At 36.4% G+C, this 21,660-nt stretch overlaps 1 protein-coding gene across 1 annotated transcript in view; it reads left to right on the forward strand.

Annotated features, from left to right (window-relative positions):
- The first annotated feature begins 5,140 nt into the window (after nt 1-5,140).
- l(3)72Dn (UTP4 small subunit processome component l(3)72Dn) overlaps nt 5,141-21,660 on the forward strand; it is a 220,252-nt gene continuing 203,732 nt past the window's right edge. Inside the window, exons 1-7 of the mRNA XM_071595474.1 lie at nt 5,141-5,272; nt 5,387-5,561; nt 7,230-7,298; nt 11,328-11,412; nt 11,731-11,929; nt 13,043-13,161; nt 13,977-14,171. Of these exons, the coding sequence (XP_071451575.1) occupies nt 5,169-5,272; nt 5,387-5,561; nt 7,230-7,298; nt 11,328-11,412; nt 11,731-11,929; nt 13,043-13,161; nt 13,977-14,171 (946 nt within the window). The 5' untranslated portion in view covers nt 5,141-5,168. The remainder of the gene's footprint in view (nt 5,273-5,386; nt 5,562-7,229; nt 7,299-11,327; nt 11,413-11,730; nt 11,930-13,042; nt 13,162-13,976; nt 14,172-21,660) is intronic.

Below are 21,660 nucleotides of genomic sequence, written 5' to 3' on the forward strand. Positions count from 1 at the left end.
GACAAAGAACTGAGAAAAACTAATGAGTATATTGCAGAATAAGGAATAGATTGGAGAGACAAAAGGCTAATCCCCAACCTGTACATGTCTCAAACTGCTCAGGTGTGAGTGGGAAATGTAGAGCCTGAATGGCCAGTGCTAGGATGAGGTGAAAGGCAGGGTTGTCCACTATCACCAGTGCTGTTGAACGTACAAGTGGAGGAAATGATTAAAGAGGCTTGGGAAAACTAGAGCTAGGTATGAAAGTTGGTGGGGACTTTGTAGAATTAGCTAGGTTTGCTGACGATCAAGCTCTAGTTTGTCAGTCAGCCAAGGTGTTGCAAGCATTGTTGAGTGAATTGGAAATTCAGTGCAGTACATATGGAGTGAGAATCAAAATAATAAAAAAAAATAATGAGATTTTCCAGAAAGAGAAAGGCTAAGCTTAACATTAAAATAGGAGAGCAAAAACGAGAGCAGGTGGAACAGTAGTAGGGACGTAAAAAGAAGTATTCCACTAAGCAAAGAGGTTTTTACAAGGAGAGAGTTGATGACAGGAATGTCGAGTAAGGATGTTAAGAAAAGGCTTGCCAAAACTTTGATATGGAACTTAGTTACATAGAGCGGGGAAATATGTTTACTGAAGCAGGAGGATGGACATAGATTGGAGGATTTTGGAATGTGGGTGTGGAGAAGGTGAAATGTACCTAAAGGAAAATAAATGAGGCAGTGTTTGGTATGGTGAGAAAGAAGGGATTGTTGGGAGAAATCACAAGGAGGAGGGAAAACTGGATAATAATAATAATAATCTTTATTTGCCCAGAAGACACTGACACAGTGTAATAGATACATCAGATAAGTGTATAGGACACGTCATATGTACATATAGATGTTAAACAATGATGAAATTCAGAAAAGCATGACAAAATAATAATTTTTTGCATAAAATATATTCCATATTCAGTATGGTTATTTTTTCTCCATGAATTCCATTACAGAATAAAACTGTTCTTTCCTTAAAAATGATATTAATTTCTTTTTGAACAGGACTGGATCCTTTACGTACTTAAAATCGTAAGGGAGCCTGTTCAGTGCAAGGAGGCCCATTGATTTAGGCCCCAGGGATGTATTTAAAGTCCTGCAATAAGTTTGATGCAGGTCTCTGCAGGCTCTGGTTTGGTGACAATGAACGTTGTCATTTGTCATATAATTGGATATATTACTTTTAGCGAAAATGCATACGACATAAATGTAAATACATGGAACAGTCAGAATATTTAACCTTTTGAAGAAGGAAAGACAAGGTGCATTGTAGGGAGCATTGCATATTAATCGTATTAAACATTTTTGAGCTTTAAAAATTGAATCAGAATGAGGGGAAGAACCCCAGAACAGAATACTATAGATAATTAAAGAATAAAATTCTCCGTAATAAATTGAAAGTAAGATATCAAGGCTTACAGATTTCCTAATACTTCTAATAAGAAAGCAAATGGAATTTAACCTGCTACGAAGATTGCATATGTGTTCATCCCATGATACATTTTTATTTATAACAACTCCCAAAAACTTGGATCTAGAAATTTGGGGTACACATGTTCCCCCTAGGTCAATGGCCAATGAAGCAGGGGCTTTATTTTTATTAGAGAAGTATATGAGTCCAGACTTGTCAGGGTTGAGTTTCAGAGAATTTTGTGAACACCATTCACAAAGAAGTTCGGAAACTCTAGCTGCTGTCAAGGTCAAGTTGTTTAACGATGGTGCTGATACAATTACGTTAGTGTCATCAGCATATAAAATTGGCTCGGCTCCTGGAACTGACTGCAGAACTTTTGGTAAGTCATTAATGTAAAGTAAAAATAGGATAGGGCCCAAGACTGAGCCTTGGGGTACACCTAATGTAACTTCTTTACTAGGAGAAGTAAAATTAGTACCGTTCTTTAACAAATTACCTGTTGGTGCCTTGCGCTGAGGTAAGATTTGATCCAGTTATAAGGGATACCTCTGATGCCATAGTGTCCTAATTTGGACAAGAGTAACTGATGATTAACTAGGGCAAAAGCCTTGGAAAAATCGAAGAATAGTCCCAAGGTTTCAATTCTATTATCAAGATTTGAAAGTATTAGGTTTACGAGGTGATAGGTGGCTGTAGATGTAGATCTGCATTTCCTAAAACCATTCTGTGAGCCAGACAAGAGATTAAAAGATTCAAGAAATGATGTAAGTCGATTATGGAAGACCTTTTCAAATAGTTTCCCTATCTGGTTTAATAAAGATATTGGACGGTAAGAATTCATATCCTGCTCACTACCTTTCCCTTTATAAAGTGGTACAACTTTGGCAATTTTAATGATGAAGGGCAAACTGATTGGCAGCAGGCTGTTGAAGACTGTAATAGAGGGGACAATGTTAGGCAAATGAGGAAAGGGCAGGAATAGGATGGGGATGATGGACAGGATGAATGGTGGGAGGAATTACATTGAGATGAAGAGGGACTTGTTGTCGAGTAGAATACTAGGTTATGTTTTGTTTGGAGAAACAAAATATTTGGTAGTTGTGTCCATCCAAAATCTACCTTAACTGGTAGATTACCTTAAAAAAATGTTGATTACAAAATAAAAATACAGATTTGTTAATTCCACCTAATGCCATTCAGGGGATTAACAAAGCTGTATTTTCCTTTCCTTGGATGGATAATTTCCAAAAAGTCAAGGCTGAAACCATAAAGTTCATCCTATTTTGATATTTAACTTGGCCTTTCTCTTTCTGGAATACTATGTAACCGTTACTTTGTTGACATTTATTCTTATGCCAGACCTATCCTTGACTGACTGACAAACTATAACCTGGTCATCAGCAAAACTGCCCATCCAGACCCTCCATCCCCCTTGGCAATTTTAAGACGTGTACAGGTTGTGGATGGCTCCCATTCCCCCGTCTTCCCTTATTTTCTACAATATATTCATTAATTTCACCCAATTTACTTTTAAAATGCCTAGATGGCTCCCATTCCCCCGTCTACCCTTATTTTCTACAATATATTCATTAATTTCACCCAATTTACTTTTAAAATGCCTTTTCAAAATCTAAAAAGCAGACCAATTAATTCTTATTGTATCCTATATTCTTCTCTATTGGTGACCTCATTACTGCAATGGCAACACATGTGCCTCTTGTCTTCCTGAACCCAAAAATCTCCGAAGTAATAATTTGCCTTCTTCGATAGAAATAACACTGATCTGACAAAGTCTTCCAGCACAATTCCTCACAACTTACCTTCATTAGGCAGTGAATTTAGAGGGCCAAAGACCATTGTGGGAAAAATGTCATCCAGAGTCTTATGATTATTTAGAATGGGAAAAAGGTTCTTTGAAATGGATTAATGAAAATGCATCCGAGGGATATATGTAGTACAGATGGAAAGAGGGTAAGGGTCTTTGGTGAAGAAGGGTTAGGGTGTCAATGGGTGTTTGCAGATGTCTTTACAGAGGAGGGATGTTGGGTAACCATATTGGAGGGAGAGTTGGAGTTTATTAAGGGAAGTAGGATTGTTACAGATTCCGTGGCCATGAATAGAGAGGTAGAATGGCAGTGTTTGCGGGAAGAATGTCAGCTGCTGTAATGAAGGTATCATTGTTTGTCTGAAGGTTTGATGCAGACAGGAGTGTGAAATTTGTTATTGAAGGAGATAGGCAAAACAAGAAAAGTTATTTCAGAGGAGAAAATAATGAAGCGAAGGAAAGATAGGAGTCATTGATGGCAGAGATGAAGGAGTTAAAGGATTCTGTACCATTTGACCAGAGAAGGAAAATCTCACTTATGAATCGGAGCCAGTTGAGTAGTTGCAAGGAAAAATTGAAGATTGTTCTTCAAGATACCCGAGGAAGAGATTGGCATAGGATGGACTTAATCTACTTCCTTATTTCGTTAGATGACTAACTTTTTTACACCCCTTTCCTTCACCATTTACATACTTAGAGGCAGCATCGACGCCATCAGCTTACAATATTTATTATGGATGGCGACCTTTACTCAGGTATTCAATATGAATTTCGTGCACCAGACAGGGTACAAAAGCTGTGGAAAACGTGCACAACAGAGGTAGGTTCGATTATTGGATTTGCATAATTCTATGCTTATGGTGAAGAAATAAATTGAATTGAATTTCAAAGGCTGCCGTGATGCTACGAAAAACACAGAATGAACTTATTTCTCCAAAGAATATTTTTGATGAGAACACAAAGATAGTTAAAAATAACATTGCATTTAACTAAATACATTGGGGAGTGTCAGTATATTTACACATTTAAGGTAAAATGCAATTTACTGAATTTCGTGCAGTAAAGCGTGATTAATGCCACGAAACGCCGAGAAATTCGAATTAAACATTAACATGTCCTATGGTCGAGTTTTCAAGTCGGTGCATTGGAGTTGACGGGAACATTAAATGTCAACAATATTAACGATCAACTCTGATACCTCACCATTGATCATACCATAATCGCATCGAGTATTGTTTGCATTATAGAATGAGAAAAAGAGCAGAACCAGCATCATATAAGAACAATATCAAACCTAAGCTAATAACCTATCATCAGTACACTGCAGGCTTATGCTTACTTATGAATATGTAACTAGTATTGCCTATGAATAATTATTTATGAAAGACCCCTACCTATTAACAAATTAATAATTAAAAAACATTGAAATAAATACATTTTCAAAATTTAGTACTAATGAGACGACATTTCAGCAAATTTATAATTTATAAAAAAAATACTATTTGTTGACTTATTTCACTTAAAAATTTTTCCTAGAATCGCTAACCCGAGAGTCATCTGTTGATATTCATTCCATGCTGGAAATAGGTTGGAACGTTTTGCTGTTTTCTTTCTATGCTATTTGAGGAGAGCGAAGAAGTTCGGTCGATAATTGATAAAATCGCTCCCACCTTCTAGATCTATAGCCAAATACAGACTTAAATATAAATCAGTAATAAATATCTCTACATCATAAATATCTCCGTATAATCAGGGCAATATTAATAGGGGTCAGTTATATTTTTGTGGGAGGTTGGTCTTTTCATCGCAAGAGGCGCTTACGACTCGAACTATATTTCATTATTCCTTTGTTTATTTTCCACATGGTTTTGAAGGGTAGTACAAACCGGGCGTGTAAATATTTTGAAAATGGGTACCTATCGGATTCACAATGTTCGATTTTACGATCTCGACCCTCGTGCTATAAACTCTATGGCATATGAAAAAAAGAGAAGGAAGTTAGCCTTATCGCGGTAAGTACTCCTCTTGTATTCAGCACCTCACACTAAGAGCACTCAATTTCAATATTTAAATTTGACATCAGTTCTCACGGCTCATCTGGTAAAATTATTCAACATTTACTGTAGTGCGGACAATTCAGTGGAGGTGTGGGATGTCCTCAACACTCCCCACATTGAACTAACAATTCCGGGTCACCCTGAGACATCCGTGGAATCCCTTGTTTGGTGCGATGGTCGACTCTTTGGTGCTGGGTTGCAGGGGCTTATTAACGAATATGATTTGATTGGATTGTCAATAAAGGTAAGATGACCAATATATCTAACTATTATGGCAGAAAGTCGCATTTAATAACGGCGGCCAAAATATATACCTTGAATCGTTCACATTTTATGAATATTTGTGAGAAAAAATGTCTTGCAGCCAACGTGAAATTTATAATCAAGAGATTCAGTATCAATTGACATTATTGATTTGATGAAATGGTTCCCTGTGCGGTTGGTTATGTACGTAACCTATCGATTCGAGGTCGTAAGTACCCATGGTAAACCTGTTGAATAACTTAACGCCATACATTTACTCAATATCCGCTCCTTTTAAAAGAATTTTAGGTATTAATGGTAAAATTTATTTTCCCTTAATTAACACAAACTTTTCATTGATGAATCCTGTGTTGTTGTGGTTTCTTATTGTTCAATGCTGGCACAATAGAATGATGATTGTTTAGTTTTACGATGCATCTAATATATTTTGAAGCACTGGTGATAATTATCTAAGGCCAAGTGATTCCGTAGCTACCCACTTTTTTAACGCTATTGCTAGTTGTTGTGGATCAGCTATGCCTACATGAAAATTTAGTCGTAGGAGTAGGCAAAAATGTGGCTAAAGCGCTTGTAAACTTTTAATTTTTAGACGTAACCTTTGTTTTGCCATTGAAAGGTTGTCTTGACTGCTGCTTCGTCACATGTTTTTATTTATAAGTCCTACAACTAGCATGGAAAAAACGGCTGGTAGATTTTATGTATATTAGAAGCGGATTTTTACGAGAATATTGATTTTTTAAAAAAATATTCCAGAATCTGATTGGTCTTATATGGTTTTAAATATCTGATAAATGTAGTTACAAGAACTGAAAATACAACCTCACTCTGTATACCCATTGAACCTAATAATATAATGCCCTGCTTACATTCACTTCAGTATCTTACAACGCGCCTGAATTTAATGGAAAATTAAATTAATTACTCCCGTGGTTAAGTATCTTTTGCCATAAACAACTTCCATGAGGTATTGCGTGATAATTTTTTTTATTGTGTATGGCAATAAACATAGGTACTTATAAAAATATATACTATGAATGCATATTGTAGTCATAATAATATGAAGATGATATTAATGCATTTTTAGTCATGTTGATAAATTGTAACTTGGTATTCTGTTTTGCTTTTGAATCTGAAACAGATGCAAATACACCCAGTCAGGAGTGATCTGTATGCATGTTTTTTATTTGAATAACAAATATTTGTGTTCACTTCAAAAAGACTTTGTACTTTTCCACAGATTTTTATTATAAGGCATTGATGATGATTCCGCAAATCAATGAAACGCGTTGTACCTTATGATAACAATCTGTGGAAAATTGCAGTCTTTTTAGTATGGATATTAAATACTTCCACAAAGTGAAGCCTGAAAGAGTAGAATATATTTGTGTCCAAAATTATATCACTGTAGTCTTCTAAAAAATACTTAGGACAACTATCATTGGATACTTTTAAATTTATATGGAAATTTAAAATATAATTTTAGATATTTGTGTATCAGTTTAAGAGAATATTACATATACCGTAAAGATATTTGATGAATGCAATGTAGCCACTTTTCGCATATGTTGCTATATTGTGCCTATGTGTTCATGAACTGTGTTTCTACTTTTGTCTAATGTTATTTAATTTCGTATTTATTTTCATGAAGTCGTTTACCTCAGTAACTGCTGGTGCATGCTGGTGCCTTGACATTACTGCGGACAATACTCTTTTGGCTGTAAGTATATTATCAGGATTTCAATTGCCTGTTTACCGTTTGGTTATGGGGGATTTTAGAGGCAAAAAAAGAGGTGGAATTTCTTCAAGTTGAAACTAATTGTGTGCTTTGCAACCTCTACTGTGGATATCACAGGTTGGTTTCCTGGGTAGAAAATTCATGGGTAGAAATTTACGTGGAAAAGTGGTTTTTCCTCATTTCTTCCAACATCAGAGAATGTCCACAAATGATTCCACAAATATTTCTATACCTTCTTCCCATTTTGATTTTTAGTTAGTTGTTTCCCTTCATCATCCCAGCCATCAACTTTGGTTTTGCAGGTGAATATTTGCTAAGAGTATACAATTCCTAGAATCATCGGAGTGGTGAATGAATGGGGTTATTAAGCTACCAAGTGGATTTTTAGTTACTCTAAATGTGTTTTACAAACTTGTTATTAATCCCATGGCAAAGAATTTTAGAGAAAAGTGCAGCTTAATTAATCACATATTTTTATTCACCCAGGTTTGTTTATTAATTTTGTCTACTCGTATATGTATAATTTGGGATACAAGCTTTTTCAATTTGTTAATGTGTCCAAAGTAAAGTTTCCATTGAGTGCTGTCCTTAATGCATCATATATTTATGCATATAATTTTATTCAATGCATTATATAATTTCATCTCTTTGTATTTCCAACTCTTTATTCCTAGTTTTATTTGTGTTCTAATTACTAAGGGGTGTAAATATTTTATTTACTGATGCATTTGTAGTAATGGTTACCTCTTCATGATAAATTAAAAATATTATTAATTGTTCATAACAGTTCTTAGTTTGATCACTTTAACCCTTTGCCATGCACACATCAGAAAAACATGCATGCACATGGTACACATGCAGTAGAACCCCTTCTTTGCACTTTTCTAGGGGCCCCAGAAAAAAGTGTAAAATGCGGGAAAAACACAAATAGCAGGGAAAGGAGGATATTCACTTATATATGCTTGATTACTGAATTAATTGTCCATAGTAACATTATCATCATGAATAATTTCAAATGGAATTTCATCACCATCAGTATGAAATTCTGCCTTTCTAAAGCAGTTATACATTGTAGAATCCTTAACTCCCATGACATTATGTAGTGTAAAACATCCAGTTCATTCACTTTAATTGCCTTTATATTTCTACCACAATAATACCCCTTCATGAAATTTTCCCCCCCTGAAGCTCAGTGTTTTTACTGGTAGGCCATTAAAAAGGAACCATGCCAATGGAAAAGACACCCAGGATAGCCTTCTCAAATCAGGCATTTATAAACTGAAATGCGAGGATTGCAACAGCGTTTATGTCGGTCAGACCGGCAGGAATATCAAGTTACGAGTCAAGGAACACGCTAGGTGTCATAAAAATCAGAATAACAACTCTCTCTTCGCCAAGCATTTACTAGAATTCAACCACAGCAGTGACTTTGTCCCAGAGATATTACACACACTCCCAAAAGGATTAAAAATGGACGCTCTCGAGCAATTAGAGATTAGAAGGCACTTGGTGAACCCCAACACGACACTTTGTAATAAGCAATTATTCCCATACCCCCCACTCCTCTCCGAGAAATTAGCCTGGAAATGGTCAAAACAATCCATCAACGCACCTGCGAGCCCCCACCCCTCTCAAATCCTTCCAACCCTCCCCGCCCCCACTCTGTTTTGCAAATTTGTACCTGATGATGCCGCAAGTTGGTGAAACGCATTGTACTGTATAATAAAATCTGTGGAAAAGTACGAGTCTTTCTTTCTTTTTTAGTAATGGATATTAAATACTTACACGAAGTGAAGCCTGAAACAATAGAATATATACCTAACTTTTAGTTGTACAATGCATTTATTTCATAACTTGAATCACAGAATACATTACATACACATAAGTATCACAGAAGGTATTTAAGCTTCAGAATATAGTATTGTGGATTGCCTCTGAGAAACCATATCATTCCCCATCCCAGCCAATTTTCAAGGGCTTAGATTACTTCCCCTCCGATTCATATATATTCTAAGCTTAACTAATAATGTTAAAAGAAACATGATCTGCTTCACACTAAACAGTGACTCACATGGTTATAACAGTTATATAAAAGAGGTACAAAAGATATCCATTACACATGTGTAAGAACCAAAGCTTTACGAGGTGGACCCAAAACAATTGCCGTAAAATTATTTAATAATTTACCTCAATCAGTGAAAGAATTAGAAAGTGTTGTTAGTCTTAAAGTAAAACTTAAGGAATACATGGAAGGAGTTCTATTCTGCAAAATAATATTCCGTGTTATGACCCTTTTTGTAAATTTTTACTTACTTCTGTATAATGCAATGTTATTTTTACATATTTCTATGTAGTGTGTTTGTTTTACGTATTTCTATGTACTTTGTGACTTCTCATATACAGTGGACCTCTTGTTTTATTGTATCCTGATTGCCAGGTGAGAAAAAATAATAATATTGTGATTCTATTCCTGGCAGACTGAGGTTACAAGTTCAAGTAGTTCTCAAATTGGTCACTACTGCCCGCCATTTCAAATTATTTGCTAAAATCGTTCATATTACTGCTCTCTCTTGTCTTTGTTAGGTGGATACGCTCGAGCAAAGTCAAAAAAAGTTTTATACAAAGGCTGTTATATAAATGGGGACCCAAAAATAACCAGACTTAAGTTCTGAAAAATTAATTTATGAACTTTTTTACAACATTCTCTCGGTCTTCTTTAAAGTATTCTCCATTAGAGTCGATGCACTGCACATCTCCTTTCCCACTTTGAAGCACCTCAGGAACTCTTCAACTTTGATATCGTCCAGTGCCCACATGAAGCTGTTTTTAGTATCCACATCATTGGAATGCTTCCCTTTTAGGTTTATTTTCATTCTCTGGAATAGAAAAAAGTCACATGGGGCTACGTCTGGTGAATACGGAGGGTATGGAATGATAGTCCACCTGAGAGCCCAAATAGCAGTTCACAGACAAGATCGTGTATGCAGGGGCATTGTCATGATGGAGGAGCCAGTCACCTGATCGCCAGAGTTCCCGACGTTTCCTCTATATATTCTCCCGCAAATGTCTTAAAACTTCCAAATAAAAGTGTTTGTCAGTAGTTTGACAAAAACTTCTATTTGGGTACAAATTTCTGGTGCGCAATTCCAATTCAGATGAATGGTTTTCTGATCCTGTGAGCAGGCAAGGAACAAACTTGGCTGCAACAAGTCTCATTTGCAAATCCAAAGTCAAATACGTTGGCAAAGCACTCACTCATGTCTGTTCAAAAATTTTGTCGATTTTGAAATGACGACCCTTGTTGATTTTTTTCTAAGTTTTTATTGTTCTGAGATGATAAAGGATATCCAGAATGAGCAAGATCTTAAACACTCTTCTCATCCAAACCACTAAGCATCCAACCACTCAAAAACTTGTTTGGCTCATAGCATCCTCCTTGAAAGCTCTGTTGCTGTTTTTTTCAAGCAGGAAGCAACATTTAAAACATACTCTTTGTTCTTTAAATTTGCCATTTGAGAACAGTTAAGAAAAACAGCACTATGGTCAAATGTTAAACTCTTATGCAGGCACCCCTTAGACAACTGATTTGGGAAGGTTTCTTCTATAACTAACTAGTGGAAGAATTCTCTACTATGCCTAGAAACGGCTGCATGCTTTCAATCTGGTTATTTTTGGATTCCCCCGAGTACCTGAGTAATTGTTTTAAAATGTGAAATTTTTTCATCCCAAAAATAATGGAAAACTGGAAAGGAAATCATGCAATTATGGGGTTCCGCCTGTGTGGAAAAAAAATAAGAATGGTATGGGATGCTACAGCAATGTTGTAAATTTCAGGAAAATTTAGATTATGCTAAAATGGGGTTTCACCACATATGCATGAGTATGTATACATGCAAGCTTGTAAATTCATGTATAAGTGTTACATATTTTAATCTTTCAATGCTGTGTATAATTATTATAGTTAAACAGTTGTATTGAAATAGCATATGTTTATTTTCTCTTTCCTTAAAGGCGGGTACTGAGGAAGGGTACATAAATATTTTAAAACCTTATGAAGAAAGTCTCCTTTTGGAAAAGCTTTTGGACAAACAGGAAGGTAAGAACCCTGGCATTAAAACTCACTCCTTAATATTCATGCTGATTTCATTATTTTATTATTGAATCTATTGATTTGGGTAGATATATCATTTTATTTTGTTTAGTGTAGGATTAATATCGATTCAATCTTTCTCTAAATGCATTACGCAGTTGAGTTAATTAATGCAAAATTGATATTAAAAATATCATAAGCTGTAAGTCATATGAAACTGAATAAATTACTCATTGTAAAATCTAAAGGGAAAATTGTTTTACGTCCAGTTTTTGACTAAAAGTTTAATTTTGTTAATTTCCAACTCTTTGTCAATGATTTCAGGTCGAATACTCAGCTTATCATTTGATCCATCTGGTAAGTTTTTGGCTAGTGGGTCCATTGGTGCTGTTAGAGTTTGGAGTGTAGAAACAGGTCATGCCATACACCGAATGACCACTGGAAGAAATAATGCTGCTGAGGATACAATTGTTTGGTGTGTGGCTTTTGCCGATGATTTCACAGTCATATCTGGAGATTCAAGGTAGGTTTCTGGTATTTTTTAAACAGCAGTGTTCTTTGGAATACTCTACAAATTAGTGCAGTTAAAGAAAAGTTAAGTTTTTTAATCTTTCTGTCAGCTTCAAATTCTATAAGTACAAAGTTATTTTGAAATAGGAATACTAGAAAACATTGTGCGGAAGAGCAAGGAATGAAACACGGGAAAAAATAAATTTACCTACAATTCTTTCTTTCAAATCCTTGAAATTCTAGTGTTTTTGTAAAAACAGTATATGTACATTGAAAAAATTGTTGTCTGAATTTGAATACACAGTGAGTTCTAAGTGGTGGGAATACAATAATAGCAAAGAACTAGTTATAGAAGCAAATTTTTTTGGGAAGAAAGATAATGCATTGAAGGACATTGTGTATAAATCAATAAAATAGAAAAATACACAAAAGAGAACAATATCTAATGAATAAAAAATATTCATAGATGTTGACTTGTTTTTATACCTTGGGAGTGAATTCTAGAATTTTAGAGAAATAACTAGATTAAATTGACGAGGATTTCCATAAGTGTTGATTAGTTAGGTCAATGATATTTATCATAATGGGCTTCTTTTTATCCATATGATGTTTATAATATAAAATGGGGTCTTATTTTCTCTTATATTATATTTAACATGTATACATATTTTTCTTTTGAGGAAGAATGATTGATGATGTTTAAATCAAAAGCATTGAATTCAAAAGAACAAAATCCTTATTTTCATTCTTATTATAGGTGTTTATCATATAAATGGGGTGATATTTTTACAGTTACTGTTCCAATTTTATGTATGTATGTTTCCAAATTGTAATGAATCCCTTTTATTAATTGGTAAACATTTGCATTTGCCCTAGTAATCAAAAGCATGCACATTGCATGAAAATTTGCATCAAATTTTCAATATATTTATATTCTATGCATGGCATAAATAAAGCTTCTAAACCTTCACAATGTTGGAAATTAAAAATTTTCAAGCAACACTGGCAGAATTTAGTTGATTTTCATGTATTCAATATGATGAATACTTTGGTGGTAATATCTACCAAAATTGTTAGTGTTAATTGAAAAAAATTGCTCTTCATAATTTCCATCATTTTTTTTCAGAGGAAAACTCAGCTTTTGGGATGCTAAAATTGGTTGTAACATCAAATCTTACCAGAGCCACAAAGCTGACATATTGACACTGTGCCTATCAGATGACAGTAAGACTGTCTATTGTTCAGGTAAAATATATTTATTCCTAAATGCATATTGTGTTTGCAAAAATCACAAGTTTACCTTGACTAAATCATGTAAATTTTTTTAGGTAAAAACTGAACGGGTTATTGCAAGCATGTATATCTTTTCAAGTGTGATATGGTTTTTGTTGTGTCATTAAATGAAATAAAGTCCATTCATGGCAACTAGTGAATCAGGAAAAAAGTAATATGTATGATTAATTATCATGAAATTGTTAAGGATATAGATGATGCACTACTATAACGTTGAAATCAATGATTATGATGGCTGTCCTTGTCATTCTGTGGGTTCAAGAGAGAGGGTGGGTGGATGAGAATATGAAAACAAGTGAGATGAAGAACACAATCATAATAGTAGTTTTAGGGCAGGCAACCGACAGCGAAGGTCATTTGCACCATTGGGGATGGATGGGAAAGGAAGAGTGGAAAGAAACCTGGCGATGGCATTAGCCTACTCTCGTCGATAGGCGCCAAGGGGTCCACACGTTGTACTCAGTCAAAGTGCTCTCTACAAAGCACGTTAAGTAGGGATTAGGATACCACTGTAAAATATCTGCTGCCTCTGGGATTCAAACCCGGGCCCTCACAATCTTGTGCAAAAATTGTACTCACTCTCTCATTTGGGCTCGTGGGCCACAGTAACCCACTCACACACACACACTCCGTTTACAAGGAGGAGCTGTGTCAGTGTTTGTTCTCTTCTTTGACCTTTGTAATGAACTCTGATTGATGACTCCCTTCATTTTTATCTTAAAGGTTTAAATATATGCAATACTTAATTCACAGCTTTTCCTTTTCAGGTGTCGATCCTCTTATTTTTAGCTTTGAAAAGGTTAACATGCGCTCAGGCTTAAAAGAGAAGGATTATGTTTTGGGTGATGCAGCAGAGAAAAGTGATTTAGTTTCTACGTGGGTCCGGACTTACCCGAGGAGACTCTATGATCATGACGTAAGGGCACTCGTGGTTGGACACGGCAACAGACTCTTTTCAGGAGGTAAGTCCTGGATTGGCATAAACCTGGAATCTGAATACTCCAGAAGAATTATTTTTTCAATTTATGAAAAATGAAAGTGAAATCCTTTTCTTTCACTTAATAGAGAAATATTAGTGTGTGCTGCCGCATATTTAATTCAAAAGAAATACATTACAGTCAATGTTTAATGAGAAAATAAATTTATATTTCTTTTTAAGTAATTTTTTAAAGTGTAAGATCAATTTATCCACAATAAGTAAGCCAAATCATTTGTAACATTAAAAAATGTACAAATGAATATGTACATGTTTATTTGTTTTTCTAAACATAATTATGAAAAGAGAAAATTTGGTGTTAGAAACTACTACCTTGATCAAAAATTTCCCGGAATGTATTCAGAAAATTAAAAATACAAGTTTATTCATCTAAATCTATATTGTCCCCTTCAAAGTAATCCCCATCGACTGCAACACACTTATGCCAGCGCTTGATCCAATCCTCGAAACATTTTTTATATTCGGTTTTCGGTATGTCCATCAGTGCTTCCTGCGATTTTTCCATTACTTCCTCTCGGCTGCTAAAACGCGTTCCCCGTAATGGTTTTTTAACTCGATTGAACAGAAAGAAGTCACAGGGAGCCAAATCAGGTGAATTCGGTGGCTGTTGGATGGTATTTGTTGCATTTTTCGTCAAAAAATTACGAATAATGATAGCACTGTGCGACGGTGCGTTATCATGGTGCAAAATCCACGAGTTTTCTGCCCACATTTCTGGTCTCTTTCGGCGAATTGCTTCACGCAAACGTCTCATAACGCCCAAATAATACTCTTTGTTTACTGTCTGGCCTTCTGGCAAAAATTCATGATGCACTACACCGTTGTAATCCATGAAAACCGTCAGCATTGCCTTCTTTCTTGACTGAAAACGACGTGGTTTTTTTGGTCTCGGCTCATTTGGTGAACGCCATTCACTTGCCTGATGTCTGGATTGCGTGTCGTACTCATAAACCCACGTCTCGTCTCCAGTAATGATCCTTTTGATGAATGTGGGATCGGATTCAGCCTCGCAAATCATGTCTTTTGCGACGTCAACACGGTCTCTTTTTTGCATGAAATTGAGGTCTTTTGGCACCAACTTTGCTGCTACACGACGGAAACCCAAATCATTAACCACAATGTCTTGGGCGGATCCATAGGCAATGTTCAAGTCCTCCGCTATTTCTCTGATGGTTAATTTAATCAATTTTTTCACCGACTTTCGATGTCGATGGTCTGCCACTGCGTTCATCATCTTCGATTGACTCACGACCACTTCTGAACCGCTCGTGCCACTGGTAAACGACCGTTTTTTTTCGAGAATCGTTGCCGAAACACTTTTCCAACATTTCCAACGTCCGTGCGCCACTAAATCCGTTTTTTACGCAAAATTTAATACAAGTTCGTTGTTGCAAATTTAAATCCATTTCTGCAATTGTAAAAAATCGCCAACACACACAGAGATAGATGTACTCTTGGCTACGTAACTTTTGCAAATGTCAAGTTATGACACTAAGATTTAAAGGGAATATCAACAACAGATGTACCAATTTAACAAAAAAACAGAACTCAAATCGGAACGATGGGAGCGCCACACGGTGGTTATTCCGGGAACTTTTTGATCAAGGTAGTATGTTTGTGATTACCAACACCTGGCAAAATAAGCATTCACTTTTTCAAAAATTAGCAGCTTATGTTTACTAAAATGAGAAATAAAAACTAGTGATTACTTAACTGAATTAGCATTATTTCTAAACTTTATCAGGAATGATGTGTATCCATATTTAACTTTTATTTCTAAATGTATATTGTACAAAACCATCAAGCAAATTTAAATTAGGTTAAAAGAATGCCCCTCTGATTACAGTGTTTAAATAGCAAATGGTATCACATGACTGGAAAATACTAAATAGTTCTAAAATAAAGCAAAAATTTCTTCTTACAAGTACATTGGTACAAATACAAGTTTTTTCCTTTTGAGCTTGTGTGTTCGACAAATAAGACATTGTTCTATCTTTCTAATCTACCAGAATGCTTTTGAACCACAACATTGCTAACTCCACTGGTTGTGTAACATGTTGCATGTAGACAGAGGGTTGGGTACAAATTTGTTTTGAGAGAAGGGAGAAGGAGATTTTTACCAATGTGGTGGTAGTCAAGTTTAGGGTAGAAAGGATTGGTTGGAAACCCTGCTGCCTGGGATGAGGGATGAAGCCAAGAAGGTTATGAAGGGTGAATGCCTACATCTCACTCCGGTTAAATAAACAAATTATCTTATTATCAATTTATCTCCATCCTATTAGACAGAAAGAAAATATGACATATATGGGACAGCTAAGGTCCTAGTGTACTTGATTGTGAGCTACAGAGGGCATTTAGTGAATTGAAATAAATGAAGGCTGGTTGTAGATTACATTCCCACTGAATTATATAAGAGTTAGGAAACAGTGGACTCATTGTTAATTTCTATCCCTGGAATGCAAAAATGGAAATTCAACAATATGTGATGACTATAGAGGAATAAGTTTGATTTTTCTCCCAGATAAAGTGATACATAGTATAATCGATAAGAGAATGGAGAACACAGAAAATGATATCTTAGGTGATCAGCTGTGCTTCAAACTTAGGTGATCAGTTTTGTTTCAGAAAGGGGAGAGGTACTAGTGATGCCATAGCAGTAATGAGGTCATAATAGAGAGGATGATAGAATACACTCAGGGTTTATTTGTCTCTTTCATAGATTTTGAAAAGGTATTTGATGCAGGAAATCGGATAGAATAAATAAATGTATTGCAGAAAATAGGAGTAGATTGGAGGGATGGGAGACTTATGTGCAGTCTGTACATGTCTCATAGTGCTCAGGTGCAAGTGGTGGATGGAGAGTCTGAATGGGTAGAGTTAGGAAGAAGTTTAAGGCAGGGTTGTTCATTATCACCGGTGCTGTTCAACGTATATGTGGAGGAAATGATTAAAGTGACATGGGAAGAACTGGAGGTATGAATGGAAGTCGGAGGGGAATCCATAAAATCAGCCAGGTTTGCTATTGGTTAAGGTTTAGTTTACCGGTCAGCTAAGGGGTTACAATCATTTCTCCAAGCATTGGAAAATCCATGTGATAAGTATGAGTTGAGAATCAATGTAACCAGAGCAAATGTTTTGAGGGTTTCAGTAAAGAAGCCCAAGTTACATTTAAATATGATTTCAACTAGAACAAATGGAAGTATTTACCTATCTTGGAATTGTTATGGACCAAAATGGTCAAAGTGGTCATGACAGGAAGAAGAATCTTGTTAGAAAAAGAAGCTGTCATAAGTAAGAGTGAATTTATAATGTGGGTGATAGGTCAAGGTTATAACAAAAGATTGGAAACTTTGATATGGATCATGGTTATGTATGGTACAAAAATATGGTCATTGAAAAAGATGATAGGCATAGATTGGAAAGTTTTGAACTGTGGGTGTGGAGGAGTATAGGTTAAGTTGAAATGGACAATAAGGAAAACAAGCAATAAAGTACTAGGTATGATAGAGAAGAAGAGGGGACTGTTAGGAGAAATGTAAAGGAAGCTAGAAAGGTGGATGCATACAATTTTGTTTGGCAATGGTATATTAATAGAAGGTTGAACGTTGGGTAAGTGAGGAAGGGGTTAGAAAAGATTAGGAATGATGAATGGAATTAAGGTAGTAATAAAGTATTCGGAAATAAAGAAGGATATATTGTAATACCTGATATCAGGTTGTGTTTCTTTAGGGGAGACAAAGAAATCCATTGTTGTTTGGAGTGTACCCATTCAAAATTACCTTTAACAGGAGATTACTAAAATAGTAATAATCTAGTTATTGGTGGGAAAATGGCCCAATAGGATGAATTATATCATCCGAGTAATTGTTCTATTGTTTGTTGGATATATTTATTGAACTTTCCTCCAAGTTTCACCTTAGCAAAACCTAAAGACTGGTGATTTTTTAACTCAAAAGTGAATGAACAAATCCATTGAAATCTCTAGAAATTAGAAAAGTGCAATTATGGTATGTAAAGAGATGAAATACGGGGATGGTCCCAGAAGTACCTGACCTGACCTGGAGATGGCGGTAGTTGTTTGAAAAATATCTACATCTACATCTACTTAATACCCCGCAAGCCGCCGCAAGGGCGTGTGGCGGGGGGTGTTAGGACACCTCCCGTAATTAAGAAAAGAAAAAGAAAAAAAAACCGCATGCAATAACCACAAAATCATACGAGGGTCATCCGGAAAGTAGTACCCGTTCGTGAAATAAAGACACAAAAGTAAATATTAACAAACATAAAAAATTTTATTTGAAAGAGGATACTTTAAACTACTTCTCAACATAATCTCCAAGCAAATTAAGGCATTTGTCATAACGTGTGACAAGTTTCTGTATTCCTGCTGCATAGTCCTTCGCCGCCAGCTCATTGAGATACGCGAGGGACCCATCTTGCACAAATTTTTGCATAATGCAGATGGTGTTTAACAATTTCATGAACAATTGTTCGAGAAACATTGGGAAAATGCTCACAGATGTCATCAATTGTGACGCGCCGATCGTTCCTCACGAATTCGTCAACTGAGCTCACCAGTTGGTCTGTAATGACAGACGGTCTCCCCGAACGCTCATCGTCGTGTGTGTTCCCCCTCCCCATGTTGAAGTTGCGACACCACCGCCGAACAGACGACTCGTCCATTACATTGTCTCCATACACCTCCTTTAATTGGCGATGAATATCACATGGGCGAACGTTTCTTGCATTGAGGAATTTAATCACTGCCCTCACTTCACAACTGGCGGCGTTCTCAATTTTTTTAAACATTGTAAACAATCACAGAAACAACACAGGCAATGCTAGCGTCACGCAACTTGGCTCAGAGAAGGCAGACAAGCCACTGAAGCTATCTGACCTCGTCCAGCGGCTACTCGCGTCGTCAGCACTTCATGCGGCACGAACGGGTACTACTTTCCGGATGACCCTCGTATATAAAAAAAACATGGCATACATTCATGCATGAACACTTACACCCCACACACATGCAAACACTCGAACTACCAACTAACATACACATGCACCTGAAAGTATACCTAACATCTCTATAGTGTTTAATTTTGTTCCGACTTGTAAATTCAACGTTTTTAATATTTCTGAAATGACTTCGGTTTCTTACTATTATGATTTCTGATTGTTCGGGGAAAGAATGAGTATTTGTACCTATCTGTCCTGGAATCTATCTCCCTTAGTTTATCTTTGTGGTCTGATCTACCTAAGTAGTGTGGGGCCATTATAATTCCTTCAGTGTCATATTTAAACTCGTTTGTTCTGAACCTTTCTAAAAGTCTAAGCCTCGCTTGTTCTCTCCGTACTTCAAGTGGTTCCCAGCCTAAATCTCCTAAGAGACATGTCACACTTGTGTTCTTATCATAACAATTTTTAACGAATCTAGCGGATTTTCTCTGGACTTTATCTAATTCTTTTTGCCAAATTTTCTCCCACGGATCCCAAATATTTTTTATTTATTTATTTGGGATACATTGCTGTTAGGCGATAAGCCGGGTGGCAATGACATGATATAACAAACAGTAGTCATTCTTAAAACATATCACAGTGTCATTAAATAGTCGCCATTAAATAGTGTCATTTAACAATCCCATCATGTATACCTTTTGCATTCACGCCTAAATGATTTAATGCTTTTGGGTAAGGGCTTAAAGAGTTCATCAGGCAGCTGGTTCCACTCTTTGATTCCCATATTTAGGAACGAAAACTTGGCGGTGTTTGTCCTTTGGGGCATGTATTTGATTTTAAGCGGGTGATCATTCCTGCCGAGATAACATGGCTTATTTACACTCTCGTTCAGTTCTTTCCAGCCTCCGTCAGCTTTCAATATTTTAAAAATGGCACACAGTCTATTCAGCTTCCGTCTGTTCTTTAGTGACCCCCATCCTAGTGAGCCTAGCATGTCACTTACACTGTCGGTCTGCCTATGTCGCCCTAAAACGTACCTGGCAGCCTTCCTTTGCACTGCTTCTAATTTTTTCACATGCCCTATTTCAAAGGGATCCCATACTGTGGTCGCATATTCGACAATAGGCCTTACAATTGTTTTGTAGGCCAATTCTTTAGTTGATTTAGTGCTTCCTTTGAGGCTCCGCATGACCCAGTGGAGCGATTTAAAGGCCTTGCCTACCACATAATCTGTGTGAAGTCCCCACCCTAAGTCTTTACTTAGGTGTACCCCTAGATATTTACAATTATCTTTTGTTACAATCGTTTCTCCCATTATTTTATATACCCTTCCCTCACCTGCCTTCCTTTTGGAGAATGAGATGTGGATAGTTTTTGCAATGTTTATCTCCATTTTGTTGATTTTGATCCAATTAGCCACGTTATCTATGTCACCCTGCAGAACGTCGCGATCACTGCTGCTGCTGATTTCCCTATAGAGTATATAGTCATCAGCGAACAATCGTATTTTGGAATTGACACATTCCGCAAGGTCATTCACGTAACAAAGAAACAGAGGAGGACCAAGCACGCTACCCTGAGGTACTCCGGATGTGACGCGGGTTTCTTCTGAGATTTTGTGCCCAACACGAACCTGCTGGGTTCTATCTTGTAGGAAGGCCTTCGTCCATAGTAGTACTCTTTTATCAATATTTAGTTTTCCAATTTTATCTAACAATCTGTCATGGGGAACCCTGTCGAAGGCTTTTGAGAAGTCGAGTATAACTGCATCTATTTCTTTACCTTTGTCTAAGCAGTCTGATATTTCCTGGCAGAGTCCAAGTAGTTGGGTTTCGCATGAGTACCCTTTGCGAAAGCCATGTTGGTATTTAAATAGCCAGTCCTTATCCTCCCAGAAGTCACGTAGATATTTTGCGACCTTCTTCTCCATTAGTTTACAGGTTACAGACGTTAGGCTAATCGGGCGATAGTTCTCTACACTGCTATTGGTCCCACCCTTAAAAATTGGTATTACATAAGCCTTCCTCCAATCATCGGGGATTTGATGATTATTTAACGTAATGTTAAAAATGGTGCGCAGATACGGTATCATTGCCTCTGACCCTAATTTGAGTGCGTCTCCAGAGATGTTGTCAGGGCCAATCGATTTGTTGACTTTAAGCTTTTTTACTTTGTCCATAACTTCGCGGTCACAGATCTTCATATACTTAGGAATAACAATATTACTCTTTGAAGGTGTGATGACTAGTTCACCCGGACATAATACGTTCTCCCCTTCACAAACATGAAAAACACGTGGGGGGAGGTTTCCACTGAAATCCTTGCTAAACACACTTCCATACCACTTGTTGAGCTCATTTGCTTTCCCTTCATCATCTGTTATAATGTCGCCCCCTTGGGTTTGGATCATGCCTACCTTCACCTGGCTGTTTTTTCGTCTTCTTAAGTATTTGTAAAATTTATTTGTATCGTTTTTAGTGAGAATGTTCACTAAGTAT

The sequence above is a fragment of the Hetaerina americana genome, unplaced genomic scaffold, assembly GCF_022747635.1.
Source record: "Hetaerina americana unplaced genomic scaffold, ioHetAmer1.1.p SCAF_7, whole genome shotgun sequence".
NCBI classification, from domain to species: domain Eukaryota; kingdom Metazoa; phylum Arthropoda; class Insecta; order Odonata; family Calopterygidae; genus Hetaerina; species Hetaerina americana.